This window comes from Drosophila takahashii, chromosome 2R, assembly GCF_030179915.1.
Source record: "Drosophila takahashii strain IR98-3 E-12201 chromosome 2R, DtakHiC1v2, whole genome shotgun sequence".
In the NCBI taxonomy this organism is placed as follows: Eukaryota; Metazoa; Arthropoda; class Insecta; order Diptera; family Drosophilidae; genus Drosophila; species Drosophila takahashii.
Window position 1 is genome coordinate 27,220,433 of NC_091679.1, and position 21,158 is coordinate 27,241,590.

The window sequence follows — 21,158 nt, forward strand, 5'->3', positions numbered from 1 at the left end:
AGAAAAATTAGCCATATTAACATTGAAAAAAGCATCAAATTGTAGTTATTCAACATTATTCGAAATTAACATTTTCTCGAAATTCATTCTTCAAAACAAAATTTAAAGTACCTTTGAAAAGGGGAATCCCCCTTTCGCAAATTATAGAGTAACGGTATTTTTAAGCACAGCCACACTATCCAGCTGTCGGTTAATCGGTCGCGAAGTCTTGTAACAATAGTTATCTTTCTCTTTTTGGCAGCGGGCGCGGACGGACGTGCCTTGGATAGTGCTCTAATTAAGTGAAGATTTAAATCAGTGTGGTTAGAAAGAATACTACCATTGAGTAGATAAAGTCTTGTTTATTTGTGATTTATTCTTTTTAAATCCCGATTACTCTTTTTAGAGGAGATTTTTAAAGATTTTTTTCTGAATAAGGTGAGTCTTTGGCAAAAAAAGGTGGTCAAGCCGGCGAAAAACATGGCGGACGCCGAAAATTCGGCGGCCGGCCATTTAAACATCAGCAGTGCTAGCAAAAATATAAGTCGAAGTGATGATTCTAAGAAAAGAAAACTTATACTGAATAATCTTGATGATCAGCATGTTTTAAAGCTCGCGAATTTAAGTTCTAATAAAGAGTCCACAAGCTCTATGGATTCTGAGAATTCATTTTTTGATGTAATGGACGAGGGCGCTAAAGGTGTCTCATTTCCAGCTAACGAGCCGGTTAACCTCAAATCTCAAGCTACCAGTAGCAACAACAACGCAGTTAGCAACAATGGTTCTTCTGACAGGACTGAAAATCTTTACGATGTGCTCCACGTTGGAGTAGCAAGTGTTCTGCTGGACACCAAGGAGTGTAAGAGTACGGAAAACATCATTGCTAAAAATGGTCTTTATCTTTTTGGTAAAATAAAAGACGTAGGTTTGAAAAATATCTGTAACATAGTTGTATTAGGTGCGAAGCTTTATAAAGTTGTCTTTAAGGAGTGGAGAGATGCCAATGCGTGTGTTTTAAACAAAAAGCTAGCTGATATGAAAATAAGTGCGTTTATACCGAAAAATTTTACTGAAACCAGTGGTGTTATCAGGAACGTTCCTGTTGACTTGAGTGACAAAGAACTTGAGGCGAACATTGATTCGTTGATTGAGGTCAAGAGTGTGGAAAGGATTTGTAGAAAGGTGAAAAGTACTAATACTGATGGAGAAAACACGTTTAAATTGGAGCCTACAGAATCAGTTAAAATTAATTTCTTAGGTACCGAAATTCCGGAGTCGATTTCTGTGTTTGGAGTTATTAACCTAAAAGTTACTCACTTTATTCCCAATGTTAGACAGTGTTTTAAATGTGGACGACTAAATCACACCACAAGTCGCTGCAAGGCTAAGGATAGGTGCAGGAGCTGTGGTGCCCAGGACTGTAAAAATACCTGTAAAGTTAAAAAGTGTATTTTGTGTAATAGCCCAGATCATCATTCCTGGAGTAGGTATGAATGCCCTGTATGGGCAAAAGAGATGCACTTAATGAAACTAATGACGATTCAAAAATTGTCCAGGAAGGAAGTCCTGGAGAAATATTCTTTGCCCAGTGAATTTCAGGTTTTTAATAAGTATGATCAAGATTTTCCTTCATTAACTCAGACAAGCATTCCGGTGACAGTCAACAGAGATGAGGTAGTGAACAAATCATTAAAAAAACATTCCTATGTGACCAGATTAGTGCAGAGACCGACTGCACCTATTATGAAACCCAATTTCCCTCCTTTGGAGTCCTATGAACATGTGAAATCTGACTGGAAATTTAAATATCCAGACAGAGAGGAAATTTCAGAAAAAGACAGTACATTTTTACTCATTAAGGACTTAATTCAACTTATTTTACCTCTTGCTGAGGGTAAGAGTGAAATTCTGGAAAGTGTCATGAAAATACAAAATAAAATAGAATTTTTAAAGCAAGACAAAAGAAAACTAACACGTAATAAATCTGATATGACGACCGTTAATCATTTAAATGCCTATTAAAATTTATCAACATAATGTCCAATCTTTATCTTATAATAAAAACGATATTGAGTTTGTCTTAAATAACAATAACTATGACATTGCAGTTCTTTCTGAAGTTTTTTCTCACAATGTGTTAAACAATCGAAGAAAGATTGCGCTTTTCAATATAATTGAGAAACATAGAGACGACAATTATGGAGGTGTGGCCATTGCGTTTAGAAAATGTATTAAATTCAAAAGCATTACTTACAGGACTGATAACGACGTTATTGTTGCAACAACATTAAACCTAAACCCCAATATAACTATCATTTCTGTGTATTTTGAACCTTCATTATCCATGGATGATTTCAAGTGTGAAATTCTAAATATTCTTGACTTTTCTGATAATTTAAACAATGTCTTTATTATTGGTGATTTCAATGCCAGGAATACAGTCCTAGGTGATTATACTAACAATGCTCGAGGTAAATTTCTTATTGAATCAATGAACAATGCTGGTTTTGTTTGCCTGAACTCTGGTAGTCCTACGTACAGAAGACATATTGATAGTGCGCAAGGTTCTGTGCTGGATCTAGCTTTCACAAATGCTGGGCTCAGGACATCCTGGGAGTGCAAACCTTTATTTGTTGGTGGTAGTCATCACCACCCTGTAAATATAGAAGTTCTTGATACAGCAATGAAAAGCAGTACCTTCATAGCAAAAAACAGATTATTGAACAGTTTAGGAAAAACGGTTTTAAACGGTGACATTACTAACATAGCTAGTACCATTAAGGAAAAAATTAAAAAATCTACTTACATTATCAAAAAGAATAGGATTCCTAAACTGTGGTGGAATAATGACCTCAAAATTCTTTTCGAGAGATACAAGGCTACTCAGACCTTAGCTAACAGACACCCTTCAATGGATAACTATATTTTAGCTGTCAATGTAAAGGCAGTATGGAAAAAGGCTGTGAAAGCTGCAAAGAGTCTCTCTTATATGGAGAAATTAGAAGAAATAAATGAACAACCTTCTAATCAGTCTGCTTGGAACTTCCTAAAAGCTCTTAAAAATTTAGATTCTGGTAACTATTGTAAATTAAATATGTCTGATCAAGAAAACTATCTGCAGTATCTGGAACAACAAATACCAACGGATGTTTCGAACTCAATGTTTCATGATCAAATAGTGGATGCTGAACTCTTTCAAGAATTTAACTTAGTTGATCTTAACCTGGTTTTAAGCAAAAAAAAGAAAAGTGCTGGAGGTCATGACGGTGTAACTTTTGAGATGTTAAACAACCTTGACTCTAATTGTAAATCACACATGCTGAAGCTTTTTAATCAATTAATCAGAGACAATAGGATTCCCGAGGAATGGAGAATAATTAAAATTATTCCTATTCCCAAAAAAGATAAGGACCTTACGGATTACAAGAACTTCAGACCCATTTCCCTTATATCTGTTTTTGCCAAAACGATAAATAAAATGATTAAGGAAAGGTTGTGTGAATTTATTGAAAGTGAGTACATTTTGCCTGCTAGGTGTTTCTCTTATAGGAAAAACAGATCAGCTGCTATGTGTCTGAACGATATTTTAAACTCGTGTGAGCTATACAAATCACGTAAAAAGTCCGTGGCAATGGTAATTCTTGACCTTGAGAATGCATACAATTGCGTCAATTTGAATTTCCTCAAAAGAATTATGGTTTCGGAAAACATTCCTCCAATTTTTATCAATTGGATACATAACTTTTTTAAAATCAGAATACTAACTCTAGGTAAATACACTAAAACAGTAACAGGAGGTATTCCGCAGGGCAGTTGTTTGTCGCCTGTTCTCTTTAATTTGTACACGAAACGCTTACATCAAATACAAGACAGGAATACTGAGGTTTTTCAATTCGCAGACGATTTTATCATCTTATCCAGTAAGAGATTTTTTCAAGATATGGAGGATAACTTACAGTCTAAAATCAATGACTTCGAACTGCTATGCAGTGATATCAATATGTCCTTCAACTCAGGTAAAACCGTTTCACTAGTTATGTGCAACGGAAATAGTAGAACTCTTAACATTCAAGCAACTAGTGGAGTTATTAGGCAAGTGAGGAATACAAAGTTACTCGGTAGGATAATCTCGTCCAACGGTTCCCAGATTGAACAAGTTAAAAAAATCAAAGGTGATAATAATAATGCGATGCAAATTTTAAACTTAGCAACCACAATTAAGTCAGGTTTAAGACCAAAAGTTGCGACTAACATTTTTAAGACCTTTATTAGGTCAAAGAATGAGTACGCACTCACCTCATATGGTAATCTTACAAAGTCTTCCAGTAAACAGTTGTTCATTACACAGGCAAAATCTCTCAGAAGATGTGTTGGAGTAAATCCTTTTACCCCAAAATTTATGGTTTTTGCTTTAGCTGGTGTTATCCCGCCTTGTTATAGAGCTAAAATCTTGACTGCTAAGGAACTCATTAAGCTTAAAACAATCGATGTTAACAGATTTAATACAATTATTAATTCTAATATTAAAACCAGCTATAAGGTAGTCTATGATTCACTCAAACTTATCATTGACAGAATACAAATTGCAGATCATTATACGTATTTTAAGAATATTGTTATCCAACTAAATTTTTCGTCTAACAACAAAAAGGATATTGCAAAAGAGGAGGCCAAAGGTAGATACAGTGAATTGATCAGTTATTTCAGGCAGAATGATTACAATATCATATCCACGGATGCCTCTGTCACAAGCTCGTGCACAGGACTCGGCATAGCCGCTATCTGTGATAGGAGTAATGAAATGTACAAAATAGAGAATAGAATGAGCTCGGTTCAGGCTGAACTCTTAGCAATTAAACAAGGTTGTATCTTAGCTATTAAATCTAACTGGAGGAAGGTGGCCATACTTACAGATAGTAAGGGCGCGCTTATGGTACTACGTAACAAAAACTGTGATAATAACACAGTATCTGATATTCATAATCTTCTTAGTATTTCGTGTATATCCTCATGCTACCTGCAGTGGATACCTGGTCATATGTCTCTAGACTTAAACGAAAAGGCTGATTTTTTAGCTAAACAGGCCGTTTATGATGGCACTGATATTGATTACAAACTTAGTATAGGTGAAGCTAAAAGATTGCTAAATCAAGAGATTTGGAAAGAATGGGGATCTGAGTACGAAAGATTAGCAAGGGAGGATGGAGGCATCTTTGCGAAGACTTATCCTACATTATCAATTATTCCGTGGCACATAAGACTTAAATGGAAGGCAAAAGACATTAAATTGATTAATAGATTAATGACTGAGTCTACATATGACAATTGTTTTCTGTTTCGTATTAAGGCAATTGACAGCAATCTTTGTACCTTATGTAATCTGATCGACGATGCTAATCACCAAATTTTTAACTGCCAAAGACATATCTTGATCAGAAGAAAATATAAAATCTTTAATCGTTTCTTTAATATTTCAGATCTCATTTTATCAAAAGAGCAGCTTTTTTATAGAGAAGTTGCAAAATTTATTAATGAAGCACAAATCAACTTGTAGGTAATTTTTATTTAACGTTAATTATATCCATGTAGAAAGGTAATTCGTGGATTTGCCACCGGCCAACCCCGCTGTTCGGGAAGCATCCATGCGATACTATCCCGATATATCGTATCTGGTCATATGCACACGTCGTGCGACCATCACTATCAGCAAGCATTGCTGAAAACAAAGCCAAAAAAAAAAAAAGTAACAATAGTTATGCTAGAACCCGCAATAGTTGGGCCAATTAAAAATGTATTAAGCTAAAAGCTAGGAGCCCATAATCTGTGAGTGAATTTGGTTATAGAAAATCAGATTGCATTAACATGTCTCATTGAGAAGTTCAAACTCCAGACTAATTGTTTTAGTGCGTAGTTGCGAAGTGAAAGTTTTATATGGTCTTTCTTCGGTTAATAATGTAATTAAACTTTTCCAAAAACTCAACTTGTTATACCAACCTATGAATAGCTGGTTTTGTTCCTTAATCTAATCACTATTTTGGTAACTGCATTTGTGGTTAGTAGCAAACTGGTTTAAGCTCCAACTTTCAAAGCGACCTTCATACCGTCAAAGTTAGTCACTCTAATCCGGAAAAGCAATGCAATAAGTTGGACATGGTCTATCACCTGTGCACATGCGATAGCGAATGCATTACTAACTTGATTTTCTTGGCAGTGCACAATGATTGACGCGGCTTCCGCCGAGCGGGGAAGCCCCAAGTTTATTGCCCTCTTCAACGACAATCTGAAACTGGGCCACGAGGACGACAACCCACAGCCGGTCAACGGAAAGGATACCCAAACCCCCAATCACATACCCTCCGACCTGCAGACGGCCTATGGAACGCTGTTCGCCGCCTGCCAGGATCACGCCGCCTTCTTCGCCAGGGACCACACCGAATTCGGCCAGCGGCTGCATGCCGCCCACATTGCCTGGCAGGACTTCATCGTCCTGGCCAACCGGCTGGTCCAGCAGATCGAGGCCTTCGCCCACGAGTACGACTTCGACGAGCAGACGCCGGGCAATGGCTACCGGAGCTTCATCTACGTGACCAATGCCTGCATAACGCATGGCATTGGAATCTGCCAGCAGCTGACGGCCACCCGCTCCACCATGTTCTTCCGCAAGAAGTTCTACATGAAGGAGGTGGAGGCCTGCTCCCAGCTGCTCTCCTCGCTCTGCACCTGCCTGCAGTACCTGCTCATCCTGCGCCAGTGGTCGGCCAGCACGGGCGATCTGTTCGCCTGCGGAAACCACACGGCCGAGCAGCTCTTCGAGCTGGGCGACACCATCAACCAGTATTGCTTTTACGGACGCTGCCTGGGCTTCCAGTATGGCGACTCGATACGCGGCGTTCTCCGCTTTCTGGGCATCAGCATGGCCAGCTACTCGGAGTCGTACTACTCCCAGGAGGGCGACGGCACCATTGTCAAGACCACCCGCAGCCTGTGGACCAGCGGCAAGTACCTAATGAATCCGGAGCTTCGGGCCCGCCGCATCGTCAACATCTCGCAGAATGCCAAGATCGACTTTTGCAAATCGTTCTGGTTCCTGGCCGAATCCGAGATGATGCACAAGCTGCCCAGCATTGTGGGCAGCTCAATCAAGGTGAACCGCCTGATCGAATTGCCTGCCGAACCGCTGAAGCTGCCGCGACGAAAGGACTTCAAGGCACAAGAAACGTCTACCAGCGACGTTAATCAAAACGAAGGGGATGACGACTTTGTGGAGATTCCCGTGCCCACGGCTCACCTGGGACCTGGTCTACCCGTCTCTGTGCGCCTGTTAAGCGCCAAGAGGCGTTCGGGAATGCTCGGCGAGGGTCGCTATAGGGGTTGGAACAAGCCCACTCCGCCGAGTCCCTCGATTCTGTTTCACTGCCATGGCGGTGGCTTCGTGGCCCAGTCCTCCAAGTCCCACGAGCTGTATTTGCGCGACTGGGCCGTCGCCCTGGACTGCCCCATTCTCTCGGTGGACTACAGTTTGGCGCCAGAGGCTCCCTTTCCACGCGCCCTTCAGGAAGTTTACTATGCCTACTGCTGGCTTTTGAACAACACCGAACTGTTGGGGACAACGGCCGAGCGGATTGTGTGCGCTGGCGACTCGGCGGGTGCGAATCTGTCCATTGGAGTGGCTCTCAAGTGCATCGAGCAGGGAGTTCGGGTGCCGGACGGTCTGTTTCTGGCCTACTGCCCCACTCTCGTCAGCTTCGTGCCCAGTCCGGCGCGACTGCTCTGCCTAATGGATCCGCTGCTGCCATTCGGCTTCATGATGCGTTGCCTTCGCGCCTATGCAGCTCCTGCCCAGGAGACGCTGCAGGAGAATGCCAGGCATGTGGAGGACGCTGCCCAGATACGCAATGCCCCGCAAGGCAGCTTGAACTCCAGTCGTCGCACCTCGATGGCCAGAAGTCCGCTCACGCCGCTGGAGGCGAACACCGAGCAGGATGACGAGAGCAGCGACACTTTCGCCAGTGCCTCGGCCTCTTACCACAGCCAAACAGTAGAGCGAACCGATCTGCCCAACAGCGAGGGCGACAACAGCTCGTGTGTCTCATTCGAGGACGACTCGCAGCCCATTGTCCACTATCCGATTGAAGTATCAGCCGACCCACCGAAGGACGCCGCTTCTGCAGCGTATATTGACAACTTTCTGGACAAGTATCTCATTGACACCGCCACCATGGAGGTTACCGAGGAGACTGCGGCCGAGGCAGCCCAAGAGCAGGCGAATGGGCATGCCAAGGTGAGCTCGGATGATGATATTCTGGTGGAGACTGGTCGGGATCTCGTTGCCATGGATACGCTGCAGGGTCGGCTGCAGGAAGCCGTTAACAACATAACCCACACCTTGACCCGCTGCACGCAATCCTATGAGATTCATGGCAGCAATGCGATGGGTCAACAGGACGTGCGGAACATGGACGCGCTGATAGCACGGAGTCCCAGCGAGGAGTTTGCATTCGATGTGCCTAAGGATCCATTCTTGTCGCCCTACTGGGCCAGCGATGAATGGCTTTCCCAACTGCCGGAGACCAAAATTCTTGTAAGTTGATTGGGTAACTAGAAGAAATAATCAATTAATGGCAAATTCTCCTCTATAGACCCTTAATATGGATCCCTGTCTGGATGACTGCGTTATGTTTGCCAAGAAACTGAAGCGGCTAGGTCGCCAAGTCGACTTGGAAATACTGGAGGGGCTCCCGCACGGATTTCTCAATTTCACCATGGTAAGAAACGCCTCGACCAGAAGAATTCAATAAACTAATATCGCCTTTTTTAATTCAGCTCTCCAACGAAGCCATGGAGGGATCCAAGAAGTGCATAAGATCTCTACAGACGTTGCTTCAAGTAAATCCGAAGCTCAAGACAAATGACAAAGGCAGCTCGCTGGACGACGAGGAGTCCTCCAGTCCCAGTGCAAGTCTGGCAGCTTCATAGGATGAATTTCAATCGGTCTATATGCCTATTGGACTGGAGAACCCACCAACCGACGAAGAACATTAAAAGCCGATGGTTAAGTGTAAGTGACAATGGGGTTTCACCATCACTGTAAAATATTGTCACCTGCATTTGGCCCCATTGGATTTCTCCTCTCACATGGGCGTGTAAATCGAATTTTGTTATGCGCAGGAACAAATTGAATTGTTCATTGTTAAACGCACTTTTCTTGCTTTTTTACGTAATCTCAAACGTTTTTTATACACTTTTATATGACACAGCTTTCTATGTTTTATATACTCACAAAATATGTATAGGATATATCGCTTTTAGCATAAGCAAGCCAAGTATGGAAGTATTGGAAGCGTGTAAACACGCACTATTTATTATGTATACTTACGATTAATGCTCTTGATTCCAGGCACACACTCGCTAAGAGCTGTTTAATGCAAAACTCCCGAATATGTGCCTGATACGAAACGAGTACTTATATACATGTGTAGAGAATATTGTTCGCTCTTTACCCCTTTTTCACAACCCCAATAGTCTGTCCGGTTTTTTTTGGAGCTATGGAGGCTAACAAAGTTCAACTTTAACCGTGTATGTTGGAGATATGCCTAGTTTTCTTTGCCTATCCCACGCGAAACCGTCTGAAGGTATATCTTTGGTACACCAGGTGTTCGATATACCATTACACTTTATATATGTTTGCAATCTCTCTCCTTAAACTATACCCAGTGTTATACATAAAACGCGAATAAATGGTTATTACCCCTAAAAGTGAATTGTTTAAATGGATCAGTTAACATTACACAATATAGGTTTTATTGATCAAAAATGCGGATTTAGCTTAAAACTTAGGAATGAGTTGTACGTAGGAGGATGAGAAGTTACGAATGGGCATACAAATATGAGGACTCTTATGTCTCGTTGTCCTCGATCTTGGGCGCCAGGTAGTAGCGGATGTGGCCCAGATCCTTGATCGCATACTCCACCACCAGCGGCACATCGGCGCACATCGACAGCTGCACCTGGGTGGACAACGGCGTCGCCTTGGTGAAGGCGTTCAGGTAGCGACAGGCGAACGTCAGCGTCACCGGCTCCTGCATCTCGATGATCACAGCCTCCTCCTCCTTGTCCACGGAGCCGGTTTGGGCCAGCTTAATGTTGGCCGTGCCTACATCGCCGCTGGCCGAGAACTTGACGCCCTCCTTGGTGCAGCAGATGACGACGGACTCACTGAACTGGGCCAGATCGCGGCAGATGCGGGCAAACTCCATGGCCGGCATGCGGACGACGCAGGAGAAGTCCGTCTCCGGGATGCCCAGGTGCTCCTGGTCGAGGTTCATCAGCTTCATCTCGTAGTCGGAGACCTTCTCCTGGTTGGCCGACTCGAACATGATGGTGACGGTGTCGGCGTTGTCCTGCGCCTTCATTGTCACGTTGTCTTCGTTGTTGGCGCACTTGAGGATCTTGGCCATGCTGCCCAGGTTCATGCCCATCGAGAGATTGCGGTCGCAGCGGAACTTGTCGAAGCCATCGGATCGCAGGGTCAGCGAGACGAGCGACACATGCGAGTTGTCCATGGCCTGCAGCTGTGGGGTTATAAAGGGGGTAAGATTTTCCTATTCCTTAGGATTATCTATTAGCATTTCTTACCTGAATGCCGGAGTCGCTGCAATCGAAGGTGGCCTCATTGAGCAGATCCTTGATGGCGTCCAAGATCTTCTTGAGGATGGTGGCTTGTCCCAATCGTGCCTCGAACATGTTGAGTGTGTTTTATTGTTTAAATACTGGTGATGGGCTTGAAAAATTGGCCGATAATTATGTTGCCGCGGCAGAGACTTTAAGATGAATGACGAACGTGTGCAATTTTTTACCTATGGATCGGATCAGGCGGGCAAAATGAGCGGGATAGGGATGGAAAAAGCCACAGGCGATATCGATTGCAAATGAGCGGTTGCTATCGATAGCAGCCAGCGGCCGGACTGCCAATCTGATTAAATAACATAACAGAAATGGTCACCCTTAGGACAGAAATATATTTTTTAACTAGACAAATTACAGAATTTTTAGAATAATCAAGTTACACATTTTTAACGAAGACTATTAGTTATAAAAGTACGAGGCGATGACATTTGTTTTTTGTTCAGACGCTTTGCTTGTCTCATCATTTTTCGCAGTTCTTCTACTCCCAAACCTGTAATAAGTTTTTATTGTTAACTGTTAAATGAAAAATAACCCTTTTTATGTAGTTACCATGCACAGTATGAATTTCCTGCACTCCCATGGGGTCCAATTGAGTGAAAAATGCCTCCAGGGCGGAATGTTTTTGCATTGTGGCCACGCAGAGAGCGGGGATCATTGAGGATAGGTTAAAGTCCTTATAAGTCCTCCATCGCAACAGCTCCTTAACCAAGGGCAAGTGGCCTGCATAGCTCGCCAGGGTAAGAGCATTTTGGCCAAAATAGTTAATGGCGAAGATGTTGCCACCGAACTCCAGAAGTGTACGAGCGCACTCAAATCTCCCCAAATAACAGGCCTTCAAGAGGGCGGTGTTTCCGTAGCTGTCCACCTCCTCGAGGTTGTACTGTCTGCCGTCGCGAGCCATTGTGCAGACGATTCGCAGAGAAACGATGTCATCCTGTCCCACGCAGCCAAGGGCTTCAATAAAAATGATTAGCTTCTGTGTTTATTGTTAATTTAATTTACCATTTATTTCTCCCATTCTGCAAGTCTTTTCATATAACGGCGCTTTGCTGAAACCAATGAGATACTATCATACTATCGGTAAAAACCAAGAAGCTTTTTTCAATGAGGGTACTCTCTTATAAATTAAAGTTAATTTACAGATCCAACGGTTTATTTATATCTTAGGAATTCCTATTAATAAAAACTTTCCATTATATACCCTTGCAGTTATAATAAATACCCAAAGTTTAGTCCTTAATCAAACGGTGCTGTCCCTGGGATTCCAAGGATATTATTGCCTATTAAAAATGTTGATATTAAATTGTCAAACATTAAAAAACATTAGTTTTGAACTTCGCCGCTTGCAACAAAAACTAGTGATGAAACAGAATGCGCCTAACAGCACAGAATGGCCATTAACAGCACGCTAACGGAACGTGGCAGCCATTTTTAGGCCCTTTTGCTCGCCTGAGGCAGCCACTCTAATTCGGCCTTCTTTTCTTTTCCCGTTTCCGGTAAGTAGTGTGCGCGTTTAATTTCTGGCCAATTTTTAACCAAAATATCTCTTAATTTATTGCAGTGAGGAGTAAATACGAGAATACAAACGGCAAAATGGTGAGTGGTTCAAGAGAAAGTGGAATTTTCGGCATCGAACAACAAGGGTGGCGAATATATATATAAGTGTTTGGTGCCTTGTGTTGCAAAAATGCGAAAATGGCGTGGCTTACATACAAACTGTTTTATTGACGTTTCTCCCCTTGTCTTGCAGTCGCTCGTCATCCCAGAGAAGTTCCAGCACATCCTGCGTATCATGAATACGAACATCGATGGCAAGCGCAAGGTTGGCATCGCCATGACCGCCATCAAGGGAGTGGGTCGTCGCTACTCCAACATTGTGCTGAAGAAGGCCGATGTCGATCTTACCAAGCGCGCCGGTGAATGCACCGAGGAGGAGGTAAGCTGGAGGAGAAGCTACTCCGGATAGCACCCCCACTAATCCCGCTCTCCGTCCATCTCGACAGGTCGACAAGGTGGTGACCATCATCTCCAACCCCCTGCAGTACAAGGTGCCCAACTGGTTCCTCAACAGGCAGAAGGACATCATCGACGGCAAGTACTGGCAGCTGACCTCCTCCAACTTGGACTCCAAGCTGCGTGACGATCTGGAGCGTCTGAAGAAGATCCGCTCCCACCGCGGTCTGCGCCACTACTGGGGCCTCCGTGTCCGTGGCCAGCACACCAAGACCACCGGTCGTCGCGGTCGCACCGTGGGTGTGTCCAAGAAGAAGTAAGCTGCTGCTGCTGTTTTCCCCGGGCGGATTTCCGAATCTACTTTAATTTTCACATCAACCACAAAATAAAAGAAAACACGGAAGCCGGAACGTTTTAGTGCGGAGTATACGTGAAGTTTGTTATATTTCTAATCCATATCAGAATCGTTTCGAATATGTCCAGTGGCCCCTCGCCGCAGAGCAGCATCTGCCTGCTGTGGCTGGTCATTTGCAAGACGGCCCGCTTCCAGCTGGCCAATACGCTGACCAGCATGATTATCATTGTGGGGCCCATCGTTGCCTTCCTCGTCTATGCGGCCACGGCTCTATTCCGGGAGACTCACGAAGATTCGGTGGTGATGTATCCACCCGTCAATATGACAACCGAAGAGCCGTATGTATATGTGACTGCCACAATAATCCAGGCCACCCTGACCCACCCAAAGACCCAGGTACATTTTCTACTCACCCGAGAATCTAATTGTGGCTGGTGTCATCGAGGATGTGGTCCAGGGATTGAAGGCCAGAGGCAGCGAGGCTTTTCCCAGCGGGGTTCAACTAAATGGTGCTCTGACGGGAATGGATAAATATGGCTGCGTGGGCATTGAGTTTGACGACACCTTCAGCCACATTAGCGTAATTCCTCGGAAAGTATCGGTAGCCATTCGCCTGCCACTTCACCTGCGGGAGAATCCCAAGCTGACGTGGGACGACGAGTCAATCTACAAGCACTCGGACCTGGACATTGACTACTATGAGGAGGAGGGGTTCCTATCTATACAGGCTGAACTGAGCAAGGCGTTGATCAGGGCCAAAAACGAGAGTGCCATCCTGCCGGAAGTAATTCTGCAGCACTATCCAGATCCCAGGCAAGTGGAGGGCACGTTTATGGATAGTAGAACGTCCTTGACAGGGGTTCTCCTCCTGCCCTTCACCATCTCCGCCGCATACATTGCCCAAGTATTCTTTCCAACTCGAATAGGGTTTTTATGGTAGCTGATTAGTATTTTTCAGATGATTGTAATGGAAAGGCGGGAGCATCTGAGGGCCATGTTGCAGCTTCTGGGCGTCAGGGCATGGATATACTGGCTCTCCTGGTTTCTGGTGGCCTTTCTCCTCTTGTCCATTCCCACCGTCTTTATGATTCTCCTGCTAAAGTGGCGCTACTATCCCCTGAGCGACTGGTCCCTGATGCTCTTCTTTCTTCTGGTCTACAACTTTGAGGTCTTGTGCTCGGCCTTTATGATCTCATCCTTTTTCACGGACACTGTCGGTGTCCAGGTGGCCATCCTGGTCATGCATCTGTTCAGCTGCCTGCCCTGGCGCCTCTTGGTTATGGGCTATACGCCCACTTTGCCTCGGGCTATATTGGTCTGCCTCTTCCTAAACAGCCAGTTGGCCATGGGACTGCAAGAGTTCATCAAAAGCGAGAACCTCAACATAGGAATGCATTGGAATGCGCTCTTCAAAGCGACCGATTGGAGGGAAGAATTCATAAACCTGGGCCCCATCCTGGTGTTCATGTTGCTTGGCTGCTTCGGTCGCCTATTGATCCTGGTCTACATGGAGCAGCTGAGGAGTTACCAGACTAGGAAGTGGTATTTCCCAGTACAGCCCTCCTTCTGGTGCCCGCGAAAGGGTCGGCAGTCGTCCATCCTTGATCTCGAAGGTCAGAAGGAGGATCGGAGGCGGTCTAGAAACCTTCCGGTGATTGTGCGCGCCAGGAACCTGGAAAAGGTCTACAACGAACGCCTTGCGGTTAGCAACGTCAGCCTGAACTTTTACCAGGACGAGATCACAGTGTTCCTGGGCCACAATGATTCCGGAAAGACGACCATCTTTATGCTGCTCGCCGGTTTCGTGAGGCCCACCGCCGGTGAGGTCACCATTAATGGGTATGATTTGGTTACTAAGCAAAGGAAGGCGCGTCAGTCGATGTGCATCTGCCCGCAGCACAATGTGCTGTTCGAGAAGGTCAAGGCCAGGTGGCACCTCAAGTTCTACTGCCGGCTGAAGGGAATGAACCGTAAGGAGGCCTCTGCCGAGGCGGACAAGTACCTGGAGATTGGCCACCTGCAGGAGTATGCCGACACGAAGGTGAAGGATCTACCCAGTGGCCTGAAGAGGATGCTCATGCTGTGCTGCAACCTGTGCGGCAACTCGAAGGTGCGATCCCTGGTCTCCCTAAGCTTCCGATCGCAGTAACCTCCCTGAATTCCAGATTCTCCTCTTGGACGAGCCCGGCACCAGCCTGGATCCTCTGCTGCGGAGCGACATGTGGCACCTGCTGCGCCGGGAACGCAAGGGTCGCTGCATCATCATGGCCACGCACAATATGCTCGAGGCCGAGGTGGTTGCCGACCAGATAGCCGTCCTCTGCGATGGCCAGGTGATCGGTTACGGCACCACCGGCTTCCTCACCCAGTTGGCCGACACGGGCTCATCCTACCTCCTGATCTGCACCAAGCTGGACGGCTGCTGGGTGGCAGAGGTTACGCACTTTCTGCAAAAACGCATGCCGGACATCAGGCTGCATGACGAGTACGGAATCTACGTGTCTTACGATCTACCAACCAAATATGTAGAGAAATATGCGGTTTTGTTTCTGGAGCTGGAGGATGCACTGGAGGATCTGATGCTGCAGGAGTTCAGTGTGAGTGCCCCCACCCTGGGCAGTGTCTTTCTGCGGATCGGAGAAGAAGTGAGGGAGAGCTGGAACCGGATCAGCTCGGTTAACATGGCAAGCCCCTCGCCCCTGTCATCTCTGCTCAGTAAGTTTTAGGTCCTCTGAAGGGCGTGCTTTGTAAAGGTGATAAATGGAACCTATAACTCCTATCTGCTAGGGTTGATAGCTTATTTTCTCCTTTTAGTAGAAGCTGAAAACCAAAACCAAAACCAAAGTATACACCCAAAAAAATCGATATGAAACTAAGATCGATTTTACATTATTTAAGATCAATTTTACTTTGAAATGTGGCCACGTAAAATTTGGATGAAAAGAGTAGTTCATGTAAATACGACCTGAAATTGACCTGAAATGTACATGTCCATATCGATTTTACGGGAACATGCTTTCTTTTGTGTGAGGGCCCTAGGTCTTAAACATAAATGTATAATATAGGGCGGAAACGTATCCTTCACTGCGTTGCAAACTTCTGACTGAAATCATAATAACCTTTGCTGGGGTATAAAAAATCGATATGAAGCGTAGATCGATTTTACATTATTTAAGATCAATTTTAATTCGATATGTGGCCAGGTAAATTTGACTTGGTCGAAAAAAGTAGTTCATGTAAATACGACCTGAAATTGACCTGAAATTTACATGTCCATATCGATTTTACGGAAACATGCTTTCTTTTGTTTGAATAATATGTGTGTATTATATAGGGTCGGAAACGTCTCCTTCACTGCGTTGCAAACTTCTGACTGAAATCATAATAGAAAATCGATATGAACCGTTAATCGATTTTAAATTTTTTAAGATCAATTTTAATTTGATATGTGGCCAGGTAAATTTGGCTTGGTCGAAAAAAATAGTTCATGTAAAAACGATATGGGTTTAGCAAGACCTGAAATTTACATGGCCATATCGATTTTACTTTACTTTAGGTTTTAGTCCATAGATGTATATTATCACCTAACGTCGGAAATGCCATTCTAAACACCCGATTTCTACCGATCCTTTCTTATGTAGACACCTATTTCTGCCCTTCAATCCCCAGATCTTCTACCGACCTTCGATTTCCGGGAGGACGATGGTAACAAGAAGTGCTGCAACCAGTGGAGGGCCATCATGGAGAGAAAGCGAATCTTCGCGTGGCGCCACAGAAGGTTGTACATTCTGCTCGTCACGATGCCAATTATCATTTGCGCCCTGGTCTACGGAATTGCCTTCCTTATCTTCATGATCGAACGAAACCCTTGCGAGCTACTGGTCACGGATCTGAGGCTCTACACTAGGCCGGTGTTTGTGATCGAATCTCCCGGGGATGAGGATAGCCTTGCCCAGCGCTACAGGCAGAATGTCTTGAGTCGGGGAGCATCGGTTCGCAGCACAGGAGGAACTCCCCTTCCCGAGTATCTCCTAAAGGAGATGAAGTCGGATCAGTTGAGGGTGCAGCACTCGTTTTTAGCCGGCGTTACCTTCAACCAGAGTGCCAGTTCCATTGTCGCCTGGTCGAACAACAAACTGGAGCACGGTTCCGCGCTTTCCTTGGGCATGGTGTACGCTGCCTTGGGCGAGGAGCTGGCTGACCTGGATATCCGGATTGTGAACAAACCGTATGAGGATTCGATTAAGCAGGCCATGTCCACGCTGGCCGAGTACTGCTACATAGAATTCGCCGTGCTCCTGTTTCATTACCTTGTGATGGCGACCATCGTTTTTGCCGCCTTGCCGATCATCGAGCGCCAGACGAACGTGCAGCACCAGCAATTTAGCAGCGGGATGAGCCGGACCACCTACTGGCTGTCGCACCTCTTCTGGGACTATTGCCTGTTCATCGTCATGGTCGTTGTTCTGATCGCGGCCAGCGGAATCACGGTGGGATCAGCACAAGCCGTAACACTCCTACTGCTCGCCTTCGGGTTCTCCGTCATTTCGTTCACCTACCTGATGTGCCTGATGTCCAATGATTTTGGCAAGATGTTTAGCATTATACTGTACATTAACATGATAGGTAACCCATATGAACTGCATTCTTATAGGATTCTATAGCGAACTTCATTTTCAGGCGTTCTGGCATTGTTCATCCATCCCAAGAGCAACGAAACGCGCTATGCTTTTCTTGAGACTGTGCTCTTATTTCATCCACACTATTCCTTTTTTTGTGGCATGTACGATATCACCTTGGGCACATCCACCTACAGCTGGAAAGAACTTAAATATCTGATCGTCAGCGGAATGGTCTATCTGATCCTGGTTCTCTTGTCGTGGCTTCCCCGCAGGATAAACTATACCTTCAAGTTATGCTGATCCTATGATCCTATCCTTTCTACCCCTCTGCTCACTGATTACAAATTTATTTACAGATCCATTAGGAACGAAAAAATAGAACCAAGCCACAGAATTGAGGATCAAGAAGTGAAAGAAGTTCGGAAGAGATTAGCCTACTTGACCACCAGACATTATAGTCATTTCCCTCTCATCCTGAAGGACGTATCAAAACGGTACGGCAGTTTAGTGGCAGTTCGATCACTAACACTGGACCTCAATCCGTAAGTGAAAAAAAATTTTCCTTAATTTAAGTTCATTGACTTTGATTTAAGGAATAATGGCTTTAAAACAGGGACCGAAAATAACTGTTATTGTAATTTTTTCTTACCAAAAAAATCATGCACTTAGAAGAGTCCCAAAATTTTTTTAAATACACCATTATTTTTGTTAGCCAATGTAGTTTACAAATCCGTAACGATTTTATTTATTTGATTTTAATAATAAAACTTAAAAAATAACTGTTTTATGTATAACAATTATTATTCCCTTGACATTTAAAAAAAATTAAATAATTTAAAAAACATGCTAACCGAGTTTTATATAACTTACTAAAAATCTTTAAGAAAAAGCCAACAGTGCATAGAATAACTGTTATTTGTAAACTTTTATTATAAAACTCAAAACTTTACGAATCCGAAAATAACTGTTAAAATGTGATTTTTAACATAAAACTCATAACAGTTACGGTCCCTGCTTTAAAATGGCTTACAAGTATACGTGGTCTTACACATTTTCATCCCATATACCTTTTAAGTCTAAACGAACTAAAAATGGACTTAAAACGTATATGGGATGAAAACTTTTAAGTCCATGTATAGGTTTATTTAGCCACTTTTAGTCCATCGTTTCCTAATTTAAAATCCGTGTAAAATCTTTTCCCATCGTTCTAGCTTTGAGTGCGTTGGTTTGCTGGGAAGGAATGGGGCGGGCAAGTCCAGCACCTTCTACATGATCGTGGGCATGCAGTCGATCACGGTGGGCAACATTCACATCAAGGGCTTCAGCTTGAAGAAGCGCCGAAGGGACGCACTGCGTCACGTGGGCTTTTGTCCGCGGGAAGAGATGCTTTCGTCGTACATGACGGGCAGGGAAACGCTGCACTTCTGTTGCCTGGTCAACGGCATCCGGCGGGATCATGTCAACAAGTTGGTGGAGTCACTGGCCGAGTGCTTTGGACTCGCCCATCACATGGACAAGCGTATCGGCACCTACAGCAACGGCACCAAGCGGAAGCTAATGATTGCCATGGCCACCCTGGCGCCCACGCTGATGTGCCTCGATGAACCCACCGCCGGCGTGGACATGCACGCCAAGTACGAGATCTGGAAGATTCTGGAGAGCATCCGGCAGGGCGGTCGCGCCATCCTCCTAACCACGCACAGCATGGAGGAGTGCGAGTTCCTGTGCACCAATGTGGGCATCATGGACCACGGCTCGCTGCTCTGCTACGGATCCTTGCCGCGCCTGAAGTACCGCTTCAACAAGGGCATCTTCGTCAAAGTGAAGATGGGCACCCGAGAGGAAATGGACGATGCGGCGGAGGTTTACGGCCGGATCACCATGATGCAGGAGGCCAGTGACAGTGAAGTGGGAAGCACGACGGGTTCACGTCGCATGTCGTTGGCCCACTTGGTCAGACATCATAAGCCCACAATGGACGCGGTCAGGAAGTCGGAACGCAGCCGATCAAAAGCAAGTGCCGGCAGTTTCCAATCGGACAATCAGGATAGCTACGACCTTTTGTTGCAACGATTAGAGGAAGTCTTTAAAAAGGACCATCCCTATTGCAGCGTCAGGTATGCTAGACCTTTTTCGATTATATATTCGTGTGAAGGTGCAACAAAAACTTTATTAATCCTATATCAGAAGCATACGTAGTTCGTTTAATTTGTTTTATCGTATGACTGTTATTGGAGCGAATGAATGGTTTGCCCTAGATAATAAGTTGATATACCCAGTTATAAAAAGCTTTCATATGTTATAAATACAATACAAAGTTGGCTTCGATAACTTAATAATAAGATTTATTTGCAAGTGTATTAATGTGTATATACTATACTAGACATAGAAACCAAAAAAAGATTTTAACTGGCATTCGTGTCGTATGAGTAATGCTTATGGAGACCTAGCTTTTTTTTAGAAAATATTCTATTCTAATTCAACATTTTTTGCATGGTATAAGTGTACAAGTTTTTAATACAAGCTTCTTACTCCTCAAAAATGTAGAATTACTTTTCTTGTATGTACATATTAATTAATAACTATGCGAACATATGTAAAGAGATAAATAATAATCTGCAAGTATTTTCACTATATCTCATTTATTTCCACACAAAGCAAATAATCTTGAATGGAACTCAAAGAAAGCTATGTATCATAGTTCAACTTATGTTTTGTATCCTTACCTAGTATCATTTAAAAGTTAATCCATACGACCCACAATAATTGTCGGTTATATTCTAATTCGACCAAACTAATTTATATATGCATTTGTAATATTCACATTATTTCCTCAGCGAGAAGTACACCTACAGAGGAATGATTACCTTTTGCATCCCAAATGAGCAGGTAAAGTTATCCGCGATTTTCCTCTACATGGAGAACTTAAAAAGCGATATGCAGATATTGTACTACTCGGTCAGTCACACGACTTTCGAAGATGTGTTCATGGAGTTTGTCAGAAAGCATAATGAATAGAATAGTAAATCCCTTAATGAATCATACATATGTTTATCAACCTGCTGAGTGGCGGAACCCTTATCGTATCAGTACTGGATTTGAATGGCAATCTGTGAAAGCTTCTGCCACCAAATGCTAACAAATCGGTAAATTCATAGGTTTGGCGTTGCGAAAAAAAGAGTAAATAAATCAAGCGATTTTGCTGAATCATAAACTGACATTATCGACAAAGTGATACTCTTATTGTTAAAATTGTATATATTTTGTAACCTTGCGTAAACAATAGTATGTATTGAAGTTCTATTACGTAAATATCCAACAAAAAAATATTTATAATAAAATATCAGCTAAATAAGAGTAAACCGAATTCGGTTAAAGTCCAACTATTATTTCTGTCGCTTTGGTTTCTTCTTTCGCCAGAACATTAGCCAAAAATGTGTGTCATGCGAGACTATTAGTACTTTGAACTCTCGATCGAGAAACTTTCCACAAACAAGACAGACGTGGACAAGCTCTATTAACGATGTTTCGATATATTTCAATTGTCTGTTGTTTATAGGCAA

The 21,158-nt window shown here is 43.8% G+C and overlaps 5 protein-coding genes across 7 annotated transcripts; 3 read left to right on the forward strand and 2 right to left on the reverse strand.

The window, feature by feature from the left end:
• The first annotated feature begins 68 nt into the window (after nucleotides 1-68).
• Hsl (hormone-sensitive lipase) lies at nucleotides 69-9,226 on the forward strand. Its single transcript, XM_070212461.1, has 5 exons — nucleotides 69-210; nucleotides 5,723-5,802; nucleotides 6,191-8,560; nucleotides 8,619-8,744; nucleotides 8,803-9,226. Exons 3-5 carry the CDS (start codon nucleotides 6,197-6,199, stop codon nucleotides 8,953-8,955), a joined length of 2,643 nt encoding a protein of 880 aa, XP_070068562.1. The 5' UTR covers nucleotides 69-210; nucleotides 5,723-5,802; nucleotides 6,191-6,196; the 3' UTR covers nucleotides 8,956-9,226.
• A 531-nt stretch (nucleotides 9,227-9,757) lies between these two features.
• PCNA (Proliferating cell nuclear antigen) lies at nucleotides 9,758-10,846 on the reverse strand. Its single transcript, XM_017144183.3, has 2 exons — nucleotides 10,615-10,846; nucleotides 9,758-10,550 (listed from the first exon to the last, which is right to left on the reverse strand). Exons 1-2 carry the CDS (start codon nucleotides 10,720-10,722, stop codon nucleotides 9,876-9,878), a joined length of 783 nt encoding a protein of 260 aa, XP_016999672.1. The 5' UTR covers nucleotides 10,723-10,846; the 3' UTR covers nucleotides 9,758-9,875.
• Nucleotides 10,847-10,977: 131 nt separating this feature from the next.
• plu (plutonium) lies at nucleotides 10,978-11,824 on the reverse strand. The gene is made up of 3 exons (XM_070212462.1): nucleotides 11,668-11,824; nucleotides 11,215-11,619; nucleotides 10,978-11,155 (listed from the first exon to the last, which is right to left on the reverse strand). Exons 1-3 carry the CDS (start codon nucleotides 11,681-11,683, stop codon nucleotides 11,052-11,054), a joined length of 525 nt encoding a protein of 174 aa, XP_070068563.1. The 5' UTR covers nucleotides 11,684-11,824; the 3' UTR covers nucleotides 10,978-11,051.
• A 332-nt stretch (nucleotides 11,825-12,156) lies between these two features.
• RpS18 (ribosomal protein S18) lies at nucleotides 12,157-13,047 on the forward strand. Its single transcript, XM_017144330.3, has 3 exons — nucleotides 12,157-12,261; nucleotides 12,416-12,601; nucleotides 12,669-13,047. The coding sequence occupies exons 1-3, from the start codon at nucleotides 12,259-12,261 to the stop codon at nucleotides 12,936-12,938; spliced, it is 459 nt and encodes a 152-aa protein (XP_016999819.1). The 5' UTR covers nucleotides 12,157-12,258; the 3' UTR covers nucleotides 12,939-13,047.
• Nucleotides 13,048-13,093: 46 nt separating this feature from the next.
• On the forward strand, nucleotides 13,094-20,947 carry LOC108059176 (phospholipid-transporting ATPase ABCA3). Of its 3 annotated transcripts, none has more exons than XM_070212459.1 (10): nucleotides 13,094-13,311; nucleotides 13,364-13,877; nucleotides 13,932-15,083; nucleotides 15,139-15,688; nucleotides 16,643-17,599; nucleotides 17,654-17,885; nucleotides 17,952-18,137; nucleotides 18,807-19,712; nucleotides 20,433-20,484; nucleotides 20,539-20,947. In XM_070212459.1, exons 1-10 carry the CDS (start codon nucleotides 13,094-13,096, stop codon nucleotides 20,611-20,613), a joined length of 4,842 nt encoding a protein of 1,613 aa, XP_070068560.1. In that variant the 3' UTR covers nucleotides 20,614-20,947. The 3 variants fall into 3 exon arrangements, with proteins under 3 accessions (XP_070068560.1, XP_070068561.1, XP_070068559.1); XM_070212460.1 differs by having other exon boundaries at nucleotides 20,559-20,947; XM_070212458.1 differs by having other exon boundaries at nucleotides 20,433-20,947.
• Nucleotides 20,948-21,158: the final 211 nt, after the last annotated feature.

Excerpts from the sequence above, each read along its gene's own strand:
- LOC108059176 (XM_070212458.1), top strand. The coding sequence starts at position 13,094 with ATGTCCAGTGGCCCCTCGCCGCAGAGCAGCATCTGCCTGCTGTGGCTG. Across the intron at positions 15,689-16,642 it reads GCCCCTGTCATCTCTGCTCA|ATCTTCTACCGACCTTCGAT; the intron begins GTAAGTTTTAGG and ends TTCAATCCCCAG. Across the intron at positions 19,713-20,432 it reads CATCCCTATTGCAGCGTCAG|CGAGAAGTACACCTACAGAG; the intron begins GTATGCTAGACC and ends TTATTTCCTCAG.
- Hsl (XM_070212461.1), top strand. The coding sequence starts at position 6,197 with ATGATTGACGCGGCTTCCGCCGAGCGGGGAAGCCCCAAGTTTATTGCC. Across the intron at positions 8,561-8,618 it reads TGCCGGAGACCAAAATTCTT|ACCCTTAATATGGATCCCTG; the intron begins GTAAGTTGATTG and ends TCTCCTCTATAG. Across the intron at positions 8,745-8,802 it reads GATTTCTCAATTTCACCATG|CTCTCCAACGAAGCCATGGA; the intron begins GTAAGAAACGCC and ends TTTTTAATTCAG.
- PCNA (XM_017144183.3), bottom strand. The coding sequence starts at position 10,722 with ATGTTCGAGGCACGATTGGGACAAGCCACCATCCTCAAGAAGATCTTG. Across the intron at positions 10,551-10,614 it reads GCAGCGACTCCGGCATTCAG|CTGCAGGCCATGGACAACTC; the intron begins GTAAGAAATGCT and ends ATAACCCCACAG.
- RpS18 (XM_017144330.3), top strand. Across the intron at positions 12,602-12,668 it reads GTGAATGCACCGAGGAGGAG|GTCGACAAGGTGGTGACCAT; the intron begins GTAAGCTGGAGG and ends CCATCTCGACAG.
- plu (XM_070212462.1), bottom strand. Across the intron at positions 11,156-11,214 it reads GGAAATTCATACTGTGCATG|GTTTGGGAGTAGAAGAACTG; the intron begins GTAACTACATAA and ends AACTTATTACAG.